This window comes from Carassius auratus, chromosome 46, assembly GCF_003368295.1.
Source record: "Carassius auratus strain Wakin chromosome 46, ASM336829v1, whole genome shotgun sequence".
NCBI classification, from domain to species: Eukaryota; Metazoa; Chordata; class Actinopteri; order Cypriniformes; family Cyprinidae; genus Carassius; species Carassius auratus.
The window spans coordinates 17,792,495-17,812,858 of record NC_039288.1 but is presented as its reverse complement, the minus strand read 5'-3'; the positions used below and the strand labels follow the sequence as shown (position 1 = coordinate 17,812,858).

The 20,364-nt window shown below is 37.3% G+C and overlaps 1 protein-coding gene across 1 annotated transcript; it reads left to right on the top strand.

Annotated features, from left to right (window-relative positions):
• The first annotated feature begins 29 nt into the window (after positions 1–29).
• Positions 30–20,180, top strand: nup188 (nucleoporin 188). Its single transcript, XM_026235277.1, has 44 exons — positions 30–94; positions 881–935; positions 1,160–1,233; positions 1,847–1,931; positions 2,115–2,195; positions 2,301–2,345; positions 2,432–2,524; positions 2,609–2,728; positions 2,806–3,017; positions 3,099–3,213; positions 3,709–3,909; positions 4,001–4,090; positions 4,197–4,262; positions 4,363–4,482; positions 4,961–5,087; positions 5,220–5,393; positions 5,699–5,825; positions 6,565–6,652; positions 6,738–6,814; positions 6,941–7,055; positions 7,866–7,986; positions 8,082–8,148; positions 8,240–8,365; positions 8,454–8,587; positions 8,737–8,843; positions 10,224–10,430; positions 10,518–10,687; positions 11,127–11,196; positions 11,795–11,862; positions 11,991–12,186; positions 12,266–12,343; positions 12,623–12,708; positions 13,442–13,587; positions 13,683–13,852; positions 14,527–14,727; positions 15,435–15,527; positions 15,616–15,768; positions 16,350–16,487; positions 16,690–16,764; positions 16,841–17,047; positions 17,135–17,266; positions 17,344–17,396; positions 17,482–17,611; positions 19,704–20,180. Exons 1-44 carry the CDS (start codon positions 69–71, stop codon positions 19,881–19,883), a joined length of 5,199 nt encoding a protein of 1,732 aa, XP_026091062.1. The 5' UTR covers positions 30–68; the 3' UTR covers positions 19,884–20,180.
• The last annotated feature ends 184 nt before the right edge of the window (positions 20,181–20,364 follow it).

The following is a 20,364-nucleotide window of genomic DNA, read 5'->3' as shown; positions in this document are numbered from 1 at the left end:
CATGATTTAATTAAGTCATGTGATTGGAGAGCGCGCTCGTTTGTGTTAGTCACGTGATCCGGGTGAAGATGGCGGACTCGGCGATGTGTGTCAGGTAAAATGGAAGAAAGAGAAACTTAGAAAGGTTGTTTTCAAAGAGCTACACGGAGATTTCTAGTTGTATAATGTGCAGATAGTTTATACAAGGTATTTAGCCATGATAAATGTGGGTGAAATGACTTGGAAATGTGTGTGTATTTGACATTTAACGGCCGCACGAGTCGGTCGCGTGCAGAACAGACCCGCGCGACTGCAATTCAAATGTAACGTTACATTTTACAGTTTATAACCGCTTTTAAACAACCGTCAGTTTCTTAAACATTATATAAAATTAACAAAATAACCTTGATTAGTTATGAAAATGTTCCTCTTGTTTTGAAGAAGTGAATGAGTTTTTATGTATATATGTATATATGTATGTATGTATGTATGTGTGTATGTTTATGTATGTATGTATGTATGTGTGTGTGTACACAATCTGAAACTTGTATACAGGCTATATATATATATATATATATATATATATATATATATATATATATATATATATATATTAGTCCTGAGTTATAGTGAAAATACATTATACATTGAAAATTAAAATAAATTGTAAGCAGTTATGTCGTGAATATGTAAATATAAAACGAAGTATTTAATGTTGAATTTAAAAAAAAAGTTGTGTGTGAACTCCCTGTGTAACGTTATATAGTTTACTTTTAAACCCCATAATGATACACTGGCTTTATATGATCATTTCTGGAAGAATATCTGTCATATTGCAAAGGATAAGCAAACAAACACAAGTTAATTAACAATAATGGCACATTTAAAATATTTTATTTAGGAGCAGCCGAGAGTTATGGACTATCTTGCTGGGAAGATCTGCACTTCGAGAACCGGTTAGTACTCAAAAACCAATAATTTCTGATGTTTTTAATAACAGCACAAGTACCGAGATTTTATTGAACATCTTTGTACTGTATGTACAAAAATGAGAGAATTCTATGAAGAAATGCTATTAACAAAGCTGTACTCATCTGATGAGGTATACCTTTACAGTGTATCTCAGTGACCTCCTGTCTCCGTCATTTGTGATCTGTGATTTTCTTGTGTGATTCGACAGGCCCAAATTGAGGCTGAATTGGATCGAAACTGGGAGAGACTTCTGCAGGGTCTGTTCTTCTATAAACCACCCAGGTAGCACAACAGTAAAAACATTTTAAAACATGTCAGATGTAAAAATAAATAACCAGAACACAAGGAGGAGTTTGGCTTTATCAAGCTAGGGAAATATTAATTGATGCTATATACTCCATGGTAAACCACATCCGGTTTAGTTCAGAATACATATAATGCGCATATAAACAAATATGCAAATTTAAACAGACCTTTCAGAATCTGAAATCTGATTGGATACTCTCGAATTGATGAAAATAAGACAGGGTGCTATCTTTAACTAAAACCAAAAAAATATATTTTCATAAAAAAAAAAATATATATATATATATATATATATATATATATATATATATATATATATATATATATATATATATATATATATATATATATATATATATATATATATATATATATATATATATATACACCAAGGCAGAATTTCCCATTTATTTTAAGATGTAGTACTAAATTAAACTGAAATTAAAATAATTTTTAATTCAGAATTAACAGAAACTATAAAAGTTTTATCATAAAATATGACTGAAATTAGTGCATGTTAACATAACTCATGAAAATAGTCTCCTTACCGTTGGTGAACATGTGGTAAATGATGAAATGTTATGTGCAGCACATCGGCCGCAGACAAGCTGAAAGCAGATAAAGACACACCACAAGCTCTAAAAGATTTCGGACTCAGGATCAGCAAACATCTGGTGAGTGTCTGGGCATGTTGGCTGTATATTAAAACTTAGTGAGCTGCTTACTTTGACCACAACTTTAAATGCAGCAATTGATTTTGTTGATCAAAAATGCTTTCTAGGATGTCTCACTCTAAGTAAGTCTGGATTGAGACTTGAGGAGTGGACAAATATTTGTGTATGTGTGTTTCTTGGCAGGGTTTGGATGAACAGCAAAGCGTGCAGATACTTCAGTGTTACCTCCAGGAGGACTACAGGGCGACACGAAACACACTCAAGGTGAGCTCAGCCTTGTGGCACACGCATGTACATCTGATGTGTGCACAAACATGAGGAGTGCAAAGCTGTGTGAATAAATATATAATCCTCATTTGATCCCATCAGGCTGTGCTGCAGGATGAGAGACAGAGTCAAGCTCTGCTGCTGAAGGTTTGAAACTATATTTTGCTTCAACAATTAAAAAAAGACTGAAATATATTTAACTATGATGCTGATGTTGAAATGGTGTTGTACAGATTGCAGATTACTACTATGAAGAGAGACTGTGCGTTCTACGCTGTGTTCTTCACCTCCTCACGTACTTCCAGGATGAGAGACATCCATACAGTGTAAATAAAAGAGATCAGTTATTCTATTAGAAAGTCAGGTGATGAAATGAATTTAATTCATCCTTTCTCTCCTTCCTTCTTTAGGCAGAGTACTCCAACTGTGTAAGTAAACTGGAGAAAGATCTGGTGTCCATCTACAAGCAGCAGTTTGAGTCGCTGTCCAAATCAGAAGCTCCAACATGGGAGACGCATGGAAACCTGATGGTGAGAAGATAATCTGATTATGTTTGGAGCAGCATCACCTGTAGAATTTGACTCAGGATCTGTTCATCTCTGTGTAGACGGAGAGGCAGGTGTCCCACTGGTTTGAGCAGTGTTTGAAGGAACAGGCCCTGCTTCTGGAGATCTTGTTCCTGTACTATGCATACTTTGAGATGCCGCCCAATGACCTTTCCACCTTCACACGGCTGTTTAAAGAGCAGGGCTTTGGACAGCGGCAGACCAATCGACACCTCGTGGACAAGAGCATGGATGTGCTGGTTGAGCGCATTGGGTCAGAAAACTCACCTGATCCCTCTTCTCTCATACACTCACAAACAGTGTTTTATAACATGAATTGTCATCCTCTCAACAGCTATTTCAGTTCTTTAATTCTTGTGGAGGGGATGGATATCGACTTTCTGCATAAATGTGCACTGGAAGACCGAACTGAACAGCATCAGTTTTATGACCAACAGGATATTTGCAAGGTACTGAACACACACTACCATTTACTCTCTTATACTGGCCAAAGTGGCATTAATTTAATCATAACAGTAATATTGTGAAGTATTACTGCAGTTAAAAAAAGACTGTTTTCTATCCAAATATAATTTTAAATGTAATTTATTCCTGAGATCAAAGCAGATTTTTCAGTATCATTACTCCAGGCTTATGTCACATGATCCTTCTCCACACTTCATATTTTTTAGGATTCTTTGATCAAAACTCCAGATTTTATTTTAAACATAAATATTTTCTAATATGTCTTTACTCTCACTTTTGATCAGTTTAATGCATTCTTGCTGAATAGAAGTATATAAAAAAAAAAAAAAAACGTACTGACCCCAAATTTTTGAATGACATTGTATATTGAGAAATTTACTTTTTTTTTTTAAAAGGACAATACTTGCTCTAAAATCTGATTGCATGAGCAGTTTTGTTTTTTTAGGATTTGCCTTTGTTATCAACTGTTGTGTGTGCAGGAGGTGGATCAGATGCTGTTGACGCTTGGTGACATTTCTCACCACGGGCCAGTTCTCTTGGCCTGGGTTCTGCTGAGACATACACTGCGTCCGGAGGAAGTGAGCTCTGTGATCAGACGTCTAGGACACACGACGCTGCAGCTCGGAGTCTTTCAGTATCTCACCAACATGCTGCAGGCACTCGGCAGCACTGGAAATAATGTGAGAACAGCATTCCATCGAACAAAAAATTGTTCTTCAGTGATGACATGGACATTTACTCATACTGTTGCATGTCTCTGTCTTGTTTTAGTGTACAGCGAGCACTGCGCGGATGTGTATTTATGGTCTCATGTCTTTTGTCATCACCTCTTTTGAAGAAGACACACTCGGCAGCCAACAGGTACAAAAATACACAAACCTTCAGATCAAGACTTCATATTGTGCTAGTGGCATTCATTAAGTTACGCATTCATCTTAGATAACAGTGATGATTATTCTCTCTGTAGCATCTGATCAATGCAGCATGTGAAGTTCTTGCTGCTCCGAGTCTGGCTGAGCTTTTCTGGGAGTCGGTGAGCAAAACGATTAATGCACCTTAAATAAAACACTGCCATTTGTAGATCATCTGTGTATTCTCTAAACGCCTGTGTGATTTGTGGTTGTGCTCTACAGAAGCCAAACATGGGTCTTGGTGTGATTCTGGACAGTGCAGTGGGTGTGTTTCCATACAAGACTGGACCTTTACTACAGCTGCTCACCGCTCTGCTGTCTGACAAATCTACAGCTAAGAAGGTAAAACAAAGTTTCACCCTCATAACATTTCATAGTATCATATATGTGTACCGTATTTTCCGGACTGTAAGTCACACTTTTTTTTTCATAGTTTGGCTGGACTTATAGTCAGGTGCGACTTATTTATCAAAATTAATTTGACATGAATCGAGAGAAATGAACCAAGAGAAAACATTATAGTCTCCAGCCGCCAGAGGGCGCTCTATGCTGCCAGAGATGCTGCTCAGTGCTCCTGTAGTCTACACTGAAAACATAGTGCGCCCTCTCGTGGCTGTAGACGGTAATGTTTTCTCTTGGTTCTTGGTTCTAAATAAATGTGACTTATAGTCCAGTGCGACTTATGTTTTTTTTCCTCATCATGATGTATTTTTGGACTGATGCGACTTATACTAAGGTGCGACTTATAGTCCGAAAAATACGGTACATGCACATACACAGTGTTTTAGAATTCATGTACATCTCATGGTCTGTCTTTCAGGTGTATACCTTCTTAGATAAGATGTCATTCTACACTGAGGCCTATAAGCACAAACCCAACGACGTGATCTCCAGAGAGGATGGCACTCTTTGGAGGAGACAGACTCCTAAACTCCTTTACCCTCTGGGTCAGTGCTGAGAACAGGAAGTCATATGCAATGTTCATATGTTTTTGATGTCTTTTTGCCTGATTTCATCTTTGTGTGAAACCATATGTCTTTGTGACATTTTCTCACGTGTCATTTGTTTGTTTTTTTCAGGTGCAGGTCAGACCAACCTGCGAATGCCACAGGGATGTTTTGGACTGGTGTGTGAAGGAAAGCAGCAGTCTGTGGGTGAACAGGGTTTCCTGGTGCGCTGGGAGTATTCCTACAGCTCATGGACTCTCTTCACCTGTGAGATCGAGATGCTGCTGCACGTCGTCTCTACTGCAGGTACACACACTCAAGTCTTACATGTATTAAGGGCCCTATGAAATCTTTATTCATCCCCTCCCCCAATTCCATTTTTCAATTCCCCCCCCCCCCCCCAGTAGTCCATATCAAAGATTTAAGTATTTATTTATCCCGAATTTCTCAAATTCCCATTACATATACTATAAATACATTTTTTACATTTTTTATGACTACATCCATCGCTGATATCATAGAACCCTATTTATTTTAAAAAACATTTTTTTACGTTTTGTTAAAATATTGCTACATTTTCACTTGATATTGACATGGTCTTGGGCGAATAGATGTGTTGGCACACTGTGAGCGAGTGAAGCCCATCTTGGATCTGGTTCATAAGATCATCAGCACTGATTGGACAGTTTCTGACTGTTTGCTGCCACTCACGTCACGGATCTACATGCTGCTACAGAGGTGAGACACACACAAACATGAAGACTGAACAGTAAACTGTGAGCATGTTTACATGCACAACAGTAAGCTGATAACTCACAAATATCAGATTATTAAGATAACCAGTTTTCTGCATTTGCATGCACATCAGTAACCAAGTAAGCTGCATTTACATGACTTCATTAATAAATTGGGTTATTTCCCTGTAGTGACATCAAAATATAATCATTTGCGTATCTGACTCAGAGTATTCCATACATTTGGCATTTGTGATGTTAATTTAAGCTTGCAACATGTCTGGAAACTTACAGCTCGTATATTATTCTCTCATTCAGTTATAAATGTAGCATTGTGACTGAACCACTTCTACTCCTGCTGCATGAGCTGAGAACACATTTTTAAAATTTTCTGAGTCATGAAAAAGTCTGCTTTTGTGATTTTTCTTTCTTTACTGCAAGATGTTTGCTTGGTTTGCATGTGTTCCTGTCATGCGTCACACATGCGCACTTCAATAAGCCGACAGAAAGCAGTTATTGTGTTTACGTGCTGTGAAATCGTAGTAAGAGGCAAAAAACTACCTGTTGCAACTGGTTCATGTTTATCCCATTTATGACCTTGCTACAAAAAAACAACAACTGGTTACCGCGTTTACCTGACCAAGTGTGTTTTTGGTTTAAGCATAATTGGCTTAAGAACGTGCATGTAAACATGTTAAATGCATCAACAATGAAAATAACAGTTTGTTTGATTTGTGTGACAGGTTGACCTCCGTTATTAACCCTCCAGTAGATGTGATCACTTCCTGCGTCAACTGCCTTATCGCTCTAGCTGCTCGGCAGCCTGGGAAGGTAAGTGTTCACAGTTTATTAAGTGAGGAATCAGGATTGTATAAAGTGATGATCTAGGACTAAATAACCTTTCGTCCTGATGCAGGTTTGGTCCAGTCTGCATCACACCGGCTTCCTTCCATTTGCGGCCACCCCTCTGACTAACATGGCACAGACCATCAGGTGACAAACACACACACACACACACACACACAGCAGAGCAACTGGACATGAATGGCATCATATTCTTGTGTTAAAGTCAGAGATACCTAAAGAATAACGTTCTTTTTGTGTTTGTGTGTGTTTCAGTGCAGAGGGCATGAAGGCAGGTAATTATGGGAACCTGTTGGTGTTGATTGAACAGCCCAGAGGAGAGTACAGTGTGACCATTGCCTTTTTAAGACTAGTGACCACACTCGTCAAGGTAATGCATTTATCAGACATTATGACAAAGTATTAGCTAATTAATCACTACAATACAGTCAACATTGTAAGGCTGTTTGTTTAATTAAATAAATATGACTGCATGTTTCAGTGTGAAGTGTGGCATAATGTTATTATTACATAATTTAAAGGGGACATCAGATGCACATTTTTCACAATTTGGTATGATTCTAATCATACCAAATTGTGAAAAATGTGCATCTGATGTCCCCTTTAAATTATGTAATAACATTATTAAATAATAAACATTCATGTTCAAAAGCAGGTTCGTTTCGGCGCATGTCTCTTTAAATGTTGATGAGCAACTGCTTACCCTGCCCCTCTCTTCCATTTTTTGTATATTTGGTTTTTGTGTATTCCAGTGCATCCTCAATGGCTCTGATGTCAGGAGAAAATGTAGACTCTTATGTTCACTTTTACATCCAACTACATAACACCTGCATTGCTTATGAGACATTGTTGCTAAAACGCATTTATATGCGAACACACCATGTAAAAGTTAATGTTGTATTCGCTTTAAAAATAAAATATAAAAACTAATACTTAATATGAATTTTTTTTTAATTCAGTATTTTTATTTAACATTGAAATGTCATAATCATATTGTTTATTTTAATTAGTAATAATAATATTACAATTTCTTTGTCCAATTTAACAGCCGTACAAACCAGCACAGCAAACTTGGAGCTTTTTTAAAAATAGCTTTTCTTTTTCTCAGATCGTGCAGCTTTTCTACATTAGGTGGATATGAAGTAATTGTGATGAGTATTGTGTTTGTGCATGTTTTCAGGGTCAGTTGGGCAGTACTCAGAGCAGAGGCCTCATCCCGTGTGTGCTGCTGGTTCTGAAAGAAATGCTGCCGACGTATCATAAATGGCGCTACAATACATATGGAGTGCGGGAGAGGATCGGTGAGCAACTCGCACAACATTAGTCTTAATCTTAATTGCTCTCAAAATTACCGGTATTTGCTTTAACACTTTTTCTGCTCACTGTTCTCGGTCAGGTTGTTTGATTCTAGAGCTGATTCATGCTATTCTCAATCTAAACCAGGAGGGGGAGTCAGAGGGCAGGTAAGAGGATGAGGATGATACCTGATTAAATCATTTATTTATTTGCTGGAGTTTTACGTGTCCTCATGTTCTTGGTATGTGACCTCTGCAGCGCCCCCAATCTGCAGTCGTTGTGTATCTACAGTCTGGCCAACACAGAGGCAGGACAGGCGGTGGTCAACATCATGGGTGTAGGAGTGGACACTATCAACATGGTGCTCGCAGCACAGCCTAGCAGGTACACACTGACTGGCTTTATTACAGATTCGGTCTCCTCATCCTCTTCACATGAGTCAGTGGGTTGAAGTTAGTGTGTCTGTCTGCAGTGGTGGTTCTGAGGGACCTGGTCAGGTTTTGATCCAGACCGTAAAGCTGGCGTTCTCTGTCACCAACAACGTGATCCGACTCAAACCGCAGTCTGATACAGCCTCGCCTCTGGAGCAAGCGCTAACACAGCACGGTTAGTACACACCTTTCAGCGCAGTAGAAGTGAAATATCAGACTCTTATCAGTTCTGTCAGGGATTGCCTGCAATAATAAATACTTAACCCTTCTCAGTGATTTGTATGTTTCCAACTTATTCATGGAACTGTTATGTTCGTCTTGCAGGTGGTCACAGCAACAACCTGATCGCTGTGCTGGCGAAGTATATTTACCACAAGCACGATCCAGCGCTGCCACGGCTTGCCATACAGCTGCTGAAGAGACTTGCCACGGTAATGCTCTTGACCCCTCGTTTGGGTTTGAGTGAGTGGTGTGTGTGAACTAAAACTATTAAATATTGTAACATTTTGACTATTTGTAATAAATCTGAAATAAAATATTAGGGGAAAAAATTATTAACTAAATAAAAAATTCTAGTACTAATAATAAAAATGACAAGCACGTAATAAAATGAAAAAAAAAAAAAAAAATAATAATAATTTTTAAATATTATTAAATACTATAATTGTATATAAATAATACTAAAATACCACTGGTAACGTTTTGTAGAGAGAAACCAATAATTGGTTTGACAGATGATTTTAATCCTCACACTTTTCAGTATCTGTTCATTATAATCATTACTACCGTAAATAAAACCGTTGCTAGTAATATTTACTAAAACTAAGAAAACTAAAACTGAAGTAAAAAATAAATTAAATTTTAATAGATGAATAGATTACAAAAAAACATGAATAAACTAAAAACTGAAAAACTAAATAAAATAAATAAAAGCAAATTCAAAATATTAATAAATAGTCTATCGAACATAATACTAAAATAACACTGGTTTGAGTAAATTTATATTAAGTAATAATTGGTTTGACCATTGTTTTTTAACACTTGCACTGCTCTATATTCATTACTAGCATAAAAATAAATACTTATAATTGCTTGTAATCATTAATAAAACCAAAAGTTTCATAAAAATAAAGCTAGATAGAAATGTTAAATAAAAAATAATAATGACAAAAGCACATAACAAAATAACTTAAACTAATAAACAATAAAAGCTATTTCATTATATTAATAAATATATCTTATGTATATAAATAACCCTAAAATAACCCTTGTTTGAGTAGATTTATAGCAGAGGAACCAATAATTGATAAAAATAAGAATAATTTCTTATTTTATTTATTGTCATTCACGGTTCACTATAAACAGTATCAGTCATTAAAGTCAATTTCGATTAATGTCTTTATATGTGACCCTGGAGCACAAAACCAAATCTTAAATCATGTTCCATGAAAATATATTTTGTAAATTTCCAACAGTAAATATATCAGAACCTAATTATTGATTAGTAATATGCATTGCTAAGGAATCATTTGGACAACTCCAAATGCCATTTTCTCAGTATTCAGATTTTTTTTGCACCCTCAGATTCTAGATTTTTCAAATAATTGCATCTCAGCCAAATATTGATCCTAATAAACCATACATCAATGGGAAGTGTATTTATTCAGCTTTCAGATGATGTATCCATCTCAATTTAAAAAAAACTATTACACTTAAGACTGGTTTTGTTCTCCAGGGTCAGATATAGTAGTTGTGATACAGAAGTCCCACCATGATGTCATTAGAAAAGTGTTTGTGTTTCGGATGTACAGGTGGCTCCCATGTCGGTGTATGCTTGCCTGGGCAGTGATGCTGCTGCGATCAGAGATGCGTTTCTGACACGACTGCAGAGCAGAACTGAAGACATGCGTATTAAAGTCACCATACTCGAGTTCCTCACCGTGGCTGTGGAAACACAACCTGGACTCATCGAGCTCTTCCTCAACCTGGAGACCAAAGACGGCAGCGAGGGTGCAAAGGTCAGAGGTCACAGAAGGGTGTGTGACATGGTGAATGATTCAGAGCAGAGTATGACCGTCTGGTTTTGTCTCTCTCTGTCTGTGTAGGAGTTTTCTCTGGGAGAGTGGAGCTGTTTGTCAGTGGTGTTGGAGTTGTTGGACTCTAAGCAGCAGGGGAAGTACTGGTGTCCTCCACTCCTGCACAGGGCAGCACTGGCCTTCCTCCACGCGCTGTGGCAGGACAGACGGGACAGCGCTCTCTCGGTGCTCAGGACCAAGTGAGTCTCGCACATGACACAGTTGCTCAAAAGGTCCCCATTGTCCAACGCAGTATACTTCCTGACATAAGCAATTTCCAGTATTTCTGTCATTATTATAATGAAGCAGCTTGTTTTCAAACATTTTAATACACCAGTTAATGTTAATAATAATGTTATAAAATAACCAATCTCTGTTCATTTTGTAATAGGTTTAATTTTTTTTATTTCATTTTTTATATATATTATTTTTTTGTTTATTTTAGTAGCATTTTTATTTAGTTAGGTTTTTCAGAATAATTTATTAATTTAACACCTTTGTTGAGAAACACTATTGTAGGGGCATATTCTGCACTTCTGTAGCATGCATTTCCACTTTTATTAGTCAATATCATTTGGTTTGGTTGGTTGTAATTTAGCATTAATCTAACAGTGTGATTTTTATTTTTTATTGTTACAGAGAAAAATTCTGGGAGAACCTCACAACTCCTTTGTTTGGAAATTTACCTCCCCCATCTGAGACAACTGAGGTGTGTGTGTGTGTGTGTGTGCATAAATAGTTGGTAATAACTTGTAGATAAAATCCCAAAATCAAGTTATCTGCCTCCCTTTGATGACATTACTGGATGATCTCGAATGGAAATAAGAATTCATAAATAATATTAAAAATGCAAAACATTTCTGCCAATACTTAACAAGATTCCAATTTGTAACATTAGTTAAGATTAACTAGATGTAGCAAAGATCAATACTTCTGTCGCCCTTTTTCTTCAACACGGAAGTAAGCCTATGGGTGAGACTTCCGGTTCATTAGCTGCTATAGTTAAATAACGAGGAGAATAACAATGTGCAGTAAATGGTCAAACGGTTTGCACTACAAACAAGTGTGCTTTTAATTAGGATAAAATGTTTAAATAATATAATATAGATTATATTTGTTTAGTTAAAAATAGCTGGATTGACTTGGACGCCGATGAAAATAAATGTAACATTTCAAAAAGTTTATGGTTTGTCAGTAGTAATAACATTTGGTATTGCTGTGTCCTCACTTGGATGAGAAACATGTATGTGTGAGTGCTTGATAGTGACAGTATTTTATTTCAAGTCTTATTGTTTGTTTTTGAATAGTCGTGTGTTCTGGAGTCTTGTGCCTTTGTGATGAAGATAATCGCTCTTGAGATCTACTATGTTGTCAGGTATGATCTACACAAGCATGTTAAGTGTCGTATATATAGAGTATATGCTGTTCCATTCAAAAAAAGCTATTAAATGTATCTGTGAAGCTGGAAATACTCCAATACAGTTGTCTGTCTGTCTGTCTCAGTGGTGTGTTGGATCCGTCTCTGAAAGCAGCTCTGGAGAGTTTCAGCAGTAAGCGCCGCTATGAGTTCTGGTCGGATTACGTGCGTGATCTGGTGTGTGTGGCGTGTGATGGTGAAGAGGAGGGTCTGCGCTCTCTGTCCGAGTCTCAGATGCTCATCTCCGCCTGGAGGACGCTCTTAATACTCTCCACCAGTCATGTGAGCAGCTACACTCGACTTCACAAGTCTCACGGTTATCCTGCTGCTACTAATCATAATCTGTCTTGTGTGTTTGTAGTCTGATGTGATGCATCTGAAGGATGACAGTGTCAGGCAGAAGCTTTTCATGGACGTGTTAGAAGGGACCAAAGCAGCGGTAAGTTACCTTATACAAACAAGCACCCACCATTATATCAAAATATGGATTTAAGATTTAATAATTACAATTATCTTAAATCCTGACCTTTTTGCTCAAAAAAAATGTATGATCTTTTTTAGTATTGCTTTGTCACAAACATACACACTTATTATACATTGGTACAAAAACCTCAAACTTCCTTCTGTCTTTCTCTCTCTGTGTCTGTCTGTCTCTCTCTCTCTCTCTCTCTCTTTCTCTCTCTCTCTCTCTCTCTCTCTGTCTCTCTCTCTCTCTCAGCTGCTGATGTCTCAGTCGGTCTTCTGTCTGCGTTTGGGGTCCATGATGGTCACGCTGCTCCTCATCCTCCTCAAACAGTGGAAAAGGTCTGTGTTTCTGTTAATGCCTCGCGTAGCTCAAATGATTGATTGACATTTGAAATCAATAGCAACGTCTCTGCAGAGTGACTGAATAAACTGAATAGGTGTTGATGTGTAAATCAGGGTTGTTATAATAACAGACTAAAAGTAAAACCATAAAAAACATTGATACTTTAATGTTAACTAAAATAAAAAATGTAAACTAGTTTCCAAAGCAACATTTAATTTTAATTTAACTAGATGTATTAAAACAAGTAAAAGTAAATCAAAAATAGAAGTTAATTGGAACTATGTGGACATATATATATATATAAAAAAAAAAACTGGCATAAACAAAATTACTGAATCTTTAAATAAAAATAAAAAAATACAAAAGATGCATAATAAAAAATAATTCCACATTTACACCCATGTTATTTTAGTATCATACTATAAAAGTTTATATATATATATATATATATATTTTGAATTGTTTATTTTTATATTTTCACATTTAATTTAGATTTTAGTTAGTTTTAGTTGTGATTTTTGTTCTTGCCATTTTTATTCGTTGTTTAGTTATATATAATTTTAAAGGTTAAAGAATGTTTAGTGAAGATAAGCCATGAAAATTGATCAACTGAAAAAGTCACGACGAGCTGTGGAGGTTGTTTTGAATGTAAGTAGAGTCTGTGTCATATTTAAAACTTTCATTTCTAAAGAGCATGTTAACTAATATTGCTGATGTGGTTTGTGTCAGTGTGTTTGTGTCCGCTCCAGCTCTTCTGCCGCCCCTGTCTCTGATGATGGAAAGCGTTCTTCATGCTGAACAACAGCTCACGGACCGAACCAAAGCCAAACTCCTGTCAGCTCTCATCTTAGCTCTGCAGAATCAGGGACTCAACGGTCCGTCTGCATGTTTGTCTGGGAAAACACATTACACCAGCTGTGTGCATAATGTTTCTCTTGTTTTAACAATTGTTTGACGATTTGTGGTTCAGGAGGAGAGATTACCCAGCTTCCCCAGCTGCTGTTGTGCGTGTGTGAGATGGTTCAGGACGAAGCCCTGGGGTTGATTGACAGCACACGTCACATGATACAGAGGGGTGATGTTCAGGAGGACAGCATGGAGACAGACAGCCCACATTTCCAGAAAGACCAACAAGACTCAGTGAGTGTGTGTTTATATGTATAGTGTACACAGAATGTAAATATGCTATCCCACAATGCACTACACTTGATCTGATGTTAACTATTTAAACTCTCAAAAGGCAAGAAATTAGATTCAGAATATGAAACAATTCTTAAATGACTGTATGCCTCGCTGATTAAAAATGCAGTCATGTGATAACAATATCAGAGCTTGCTTCTGCCGTGGTATAAAAAAAAAAAAGGAGTTGCAATTTTTATTTTATTAAGTCAATTGACATAATAAAGTTGTGGTCATTTTTGTTCCATGGTGTATTTGAAGAAAAATAAATAATTGTGAGATGTGACCTCAGAATTAATAGAAAAAATATCAGAATTCCATAAAGTAAACTGTTTTTTTTGTTTTTTTTTTTGCATTTTTGGAATTGTGAGAGATAAACTAAGAATTTTGAAGAACAAAGTTAGAATAAGATTTTTTCCATTTAAAAAAAAAAAAAAAATCTATTTTTTTTTTTAAAAAGTCAGAATTTTGATATTTTTCTTTTATTTGTTTGTGGTGGAAACAAGCATCAATAACATTACTGTGTTAAGTATACAATGGTTACTATTGGAATACTATTGATGGGCAGTATATAGTGCAGCATGCAGTTATGTTCTTAAGATCATAAGCGGTATCTCTCTCTCTCTCTGTCTCAGGTGTGTGTGTTAGCTCTTCATCTCTCTAAAGAGTTGTGTCGGGCTGATGAGGATGGTGAGCAGTGGCTGCAGGTGGTCAGGAAGCTGCCAGTTCTGCCGTCGGTTCTCAGCGCTCTGGAGCTCAGCCTGCGTTCCAAACAGAACCTTTACTTCACAGAGGCAGCGCTTCATCTGCTGCTCACTCTCGCCAGAACACCGCAGGTAGAAACACACACTCGTGTTTTCCCTCCGGAGTCAGTAGTGTCTGAGTCACTGAATCTTGCTTTTGGATCAGTACTTTCTGATGACTTAAAATAAGACCAAACAATGATTTAAAATGACTAAAACACTTCTTATCTTACGGTTTATGCATTTAGCAAATGTTGTTATCAAAATCAACTTATAAAAGCAATTTGTCACAGAGCAGATAATATTCAAAATATACAGTTAAAGGTTTGTTAGACAGTTTTCACAATCTACATTTGTCTATCTTTGAAGAACCAGGATGTAGAAATAGCCTAATTCTAAACATGAAAATGTATGTAAATTGATCAAAACTGTATGGATATTTATATGTATTTTAATAATATGCTTACATAAAGGGCCTAGTTCACCTAAAAATGCAAATTGTCATAATTTACTCATCATGTCTTTGAAGACTTTAATTAAAACACAAATGAAAATATTTTTATGGAACGTGGGAGGTTTCTGTCCATCCACTGAAAGTTCAGGTTGCCAAAACTTAAAAGATCATAAACAAATCCATATAAATTGAATCAAAAAGATAATTTATCAAAAATAAACCAGGACTTTAGAGAACATCAAACAATGACTCAAAAATGAAATGAAATAAACTACTGAATATATGACGGTTCTGATTGGCTAAAATCAGTCCATGTGCATTAAGTGTGTTTCCTCCTGGTCTGTAGGGGGCAGCAGCGGTGGCAGGTGCCGGAGTGATTCAGAGCATCTGTCTTCCTCTCCTCAGTGTGTATGAGGGACCTTCTAATGGAGCCACGCAGGTACTGCCTTCAGTAATATCCCAGTTGGACTCATGTTTGGAGGAGGTTTAGAGCCTCTGTGACCGCAGCTGTTCTCTCTCTCTCTCAGCCGTTTGTGCGTAAGTCTCAGGACGCCCCCAGCTGGCCGGGTGTGTACAGATTGAGTCTGTCTCTGATGGAGAGTCTGCTGAAAACTGTCCGTTACAACTTCATTAATGAAGCGCTGGACTTTGTGGGCGTCCACCAGGAGCGCATCCTGCAGGTGTGTGTGATCGCTGCTCATAGTATTGTGTTCATCCAGATTATATTGGTTTCTCTCAATATTTTTTTATTTATTTATCTTTTTTCTGAAATTTCCACAGTAATTCAGACAATTGAACTTTATTATTATTTATTATAATATGTATTATTTTTTAGATGGTCAGCATAATTTAAAAGCAATGCAACAAATACATGCGATGATGAGGAAATAAGTACAAATAAAAATATTTATATTGTGAAATAATCACTTTATCAATTATCACATATTTTGTCACTTTCTCTTATATTTAAAAAAGAAAAAAAATATGTATTTGTTTTGTAGCTCTTATCCTAAACAGTGATTCTCATTATTATGATAGTAATGCTTCATTACAAGCACTAGATTTTTTTAATTCAGGTGAACATTTTTAATTGTGCTTAATTATCATGAAAATGTCACAGTGTAAAAAAGAAAAGTGAGACTGGTCCTACAAATCGGTTTCATTTTAAATGTCAAATCTACATTATTGTAGTCGTCATGTTTTGTCCAGCTGGTGTTGGTGTGACGGTGCGAATGCTCACTGTGAATGTTGTTTGTGGCAGTGTCTGAACGCGGTGAGGACGGTTCAGTCTCTGGCGTGTCTGGATGAGGCCGATCACACGGTGGGCTTCCTGCTCCAGCTCTCCAACTTCTGCAAGGAATGGCAGTTCCACCTGCCACAGCTGCTCAGAGACGTACAGGTGCAGCGCAGCACTAATGCTTTATTCCTCTGAAATAATTGAAAAAGTAGATTTGTTTTTAACTTGTAGTGTTGGTGTAAATATCTAAAACTATAAAAAAAAAAAAAAGTGAATGCTTTCTTTTGAATATTCAAATATTGTAAATAGTTTTTGGCAGCTGAACTCCTTAGACCTAAACTAAGTTGATGTTTGTGTGTTTCAGGTGAATCTGTGCTATCTGTGTCAGACGTGTACATACCTCCTACACAGCAAGAAAATGCTGCACCATTACCTGCAGGTATGAGACCTTTGAACGTCTTTAGTTTTGTCAGTGCTGAATGTGATTGGTTTATTAGGAGAGTCTGTTTGTTTAGGCCAAGAATGGGGAGGGGCTTCCACCGGGGCCACACCCCCAACATGTCATACAGCCCGCCTCTAAAGAGCAGGTGGAGGGCGAGAGAGAGGAGGCGGAGTCTAAAGCGCTGCAGGCGGTTCAGTGCAGCCTGTTAAAGATCCTCAGCAAAACTCTGGCCACGTTACAGCATTTCACACCCGACTGCTGTCAGATACTGCTGGACCAGGTACACATCCACACGTCACATCACTGGAAACACTCCGCTTTCATGCTGGGAGCTTTAAATGACATCTTTCCTTCTGTCTGTGTTTAGTCTATGGACCTTGCGGAGTACAGGACGCTGTTTGTGTTGAGTTTCACCACTCCTGCTTTTGACTCTGATGTGGCTCCGTCGTTTGGGACTCTCATGGCCACCATTAATGTGGCGCTGAGCATGCTGGGAGAGGTAGTGCAGTACTTTCAGCTCTTCTCGTGTAATGAATGTTGTTTGTTTCTGTGCTGATTGTGCTGTTGTGTTTGTAGATTGAGAAGAGGAAGGAGCCGGTGGTGGTCTCTGAGGACACTCAGGCACTGAAGTGAGCGCAAACACTGCTGTGATGTTCAGAGTCCGGTGTGGGTTTGAGCCTGAGGTCATCTCATGCTCTTTCTGTGTGGTTTCAGGTCTTTGCTGATGTTCTCGATGGAGAACTGCTTCTATGTGTTGATCTCGCAGGCTGTTCGCTGTCTGAAGGATCCTTCAGTTTTGCCCAGAGACAAACAGAGACTTAAACAGGAGCTCAGCTCAGAGCTGGTGAGTAGTGATGGGAAGTTCGATTCTTTTCCGCGAACCGGTTCTTTCGGACGGTTCGATTCAATAAACCGGTTGAAAAAACCGGTTCATCGGTTCTTTCACGCTCGACGTAATGACGTCATTAGTGATGACGTAATGGCGTCACGTCTATCAAACATTCAAATATATAAAGTCAGTAATCATAACTTTAGTCAGTTAAAACCTCATAATCATGAAAAGTTTACATTTGAGTTTTGCAACAACACCTAAATACAGTAACAGCAATAATGTGCATATGAGGATTTAAGTCTTGAAGATATAAAGTAAATAAATTAGGTGTCATCAGCGCAGAAACCATGATCCACTTAATAAACATAATCCATTGCGATGTATTTGTTATTAAATGAACTTACGTTTCACCAGATTGCCCTTCATCCAAGCCCTCGAAATACCCGCGCTCATAACATTACTAGTACAGAATCAGAATCAATCACCAAAAGAATTCCCTCGGTTCAGACATGCTGTGAGTCAGTTGGCTTCACGCTGAATCGCGCATGCGCAGTATCATCAGTTCATCGGTTCTCAATTCGGACGCGTCCGACAGAAACGATTCTCGGTTGAGTGTACTGATGATCCGAAAACCGATGCAACCGGTTCTTGACTCGAGAACGAGAATCGCTCTAACCGGCACGTGCTGCAGTTCAGTGTCATCAGCTGCTCTACTCGTGTTCATATTCTGTTTACTACAAACTCTATTTGTGAATGTCATCATTAACTACACATACAGTACAGATATCTCATAAATCATCCCTTATTCCTATTAAACATAAGAGTCTTTAGAGTCTTAATTATTGTCCAACTTCCCTGAAAACCCATTTGGCCTATACATTATATACAATATACAGATTGGAAACATTAATCAAAAATAATAATAATAATAAAAATCAAAATAAAATAGTTATTTTATCACACTTTCCGATGTTTAACAAAATACTTACAAAATTACACGCATGCACAATATCATCAGTTCATCGGTTCTCAATTCGGACGCGTCCGACAGAAACGATTCTCGGTTGAGTGTACTGGTGATCCGAAAACCGAAGCAACCGGTTCTTGACTCGAGAACGAGAACTGCTCCAGCAGTGGGCGTGTTTATTCATTATCTGGCTCGGCTCGGTGTTCATCTTCAGTTCGGTCTTCACAGCAGTTCAGTCAGTGTACTGTTTGAGTAAATGGATTACCCCGGGATATTGGTTTATTCTGACTCGGAGGGAGTGACAGTTACGTTAAAAAAGTTAACAGCTTAAGTAATTTGTGGATTTATGCTTATTGGAGACGTGAACCGTTTCAAACGATTCAGTTCGATTTGGTGAACTGGTTCAACCGGTTCACTAAGAAGAACCGGTTAAATTGAACGATTCGTTCACGAATCGGCCATCACTACTGGTGAGTTCTTCATCAGAATAGAAAATATTATATAGTTAAATTAACTTTAGTGACAATCATTTTTTTTATTTGGTTTTAAAATCATTATTTTGTTTTGTTTTTTTTTGGTCCTCCCCACAATTTTTTTTTTGTTTTTTTTTCATAATCATGTTCCTAAGTATTATTTTCTTTATTTATCATTCTAATTATACTTTTTTTTACTTTGAGTTATTTTCATTTCTGTAAAACCACATTCATGCTTTTCTATGAGAAAAAAAAAACTTTAGACTTTGGTGTAAAATATGACCTTAACCCTTTTTTAACCTTTTTGCTTGAGATTCACCTACCGTATTTTCCGGACTATAAGTCGCACTTTTTTTTCATAGTTTGGCTGGTCCTGCGACTTATAGTCAGGTGCGACTTATTTATCAAAATTAATTTGACATGAACCAAGAGAAAACATTACCTTCTCCAGCCACGAGAGGGCGCTTCGCGGCTGGAGAAGGTATTATTTTCTCTTGGTTCTTGGTTCTAAATAAATGCAACTTATAGTCCAGTGCAACTTGTTTTTTTTTTCCTCATCTTGACGTATTTTTGGACTGATGTGACTTATAGTCCAAAAAATACGGTAAATAATATTTTTCTTGTCAAATCAATCCATTCCATCTTGTTTTGTGTTTTCTTTCAGAGTACATTGTTGTCGACATTATTCCGTTTTTTCCGGCGAGGTTCCCCTTCCTCCCCAGCCAGCGGGCTGCTTCCCTCACTGCAAACCAAACCACCCACACCAGGATCCAAGGCCACGCCGGAGGGCCAGGAGCCCTTCATCCAGCTGGTCCAAGCCTTCGTCCGGCACGTTCAGCGCTAGACGCACACATCCCGCTCTGATCAGAGCTCAGTACTTAAACGCTGATTCAGATTCTTCTGAATCACAGTCAAAGGGAAACGTCACAACGAATCCGTTTCAGTGATTCTGGCTTTGACTTCAGCAGCTGATGAAAACTGTCAAAATAGATGTTTGTAGTTACATGTATATAATTAAAACATGTTACAGATGTTTGTCATAATTGGATGCTATAGCCGTTTTGTATGAAAACTTTCTATGTCCCAGTTGCCATTTATTTGTCTTATAACCATAATAAACTGTAAGGGAGTAAACATGAAAGTGGCCTGATTTCTGAATGGTTACTAATACTTATGCTAGAATATAATGAAATATTGGTAGTGATTCATTTTTGTTTAATTATATTTTAAATGTGCTGGAAAGTAGGTTTTGTTAATGAAACGTAAATAAGAAAAAAAAATCTGAATGTTGAATCTTGCTATAACAGTTTAGTATTAATACAAAT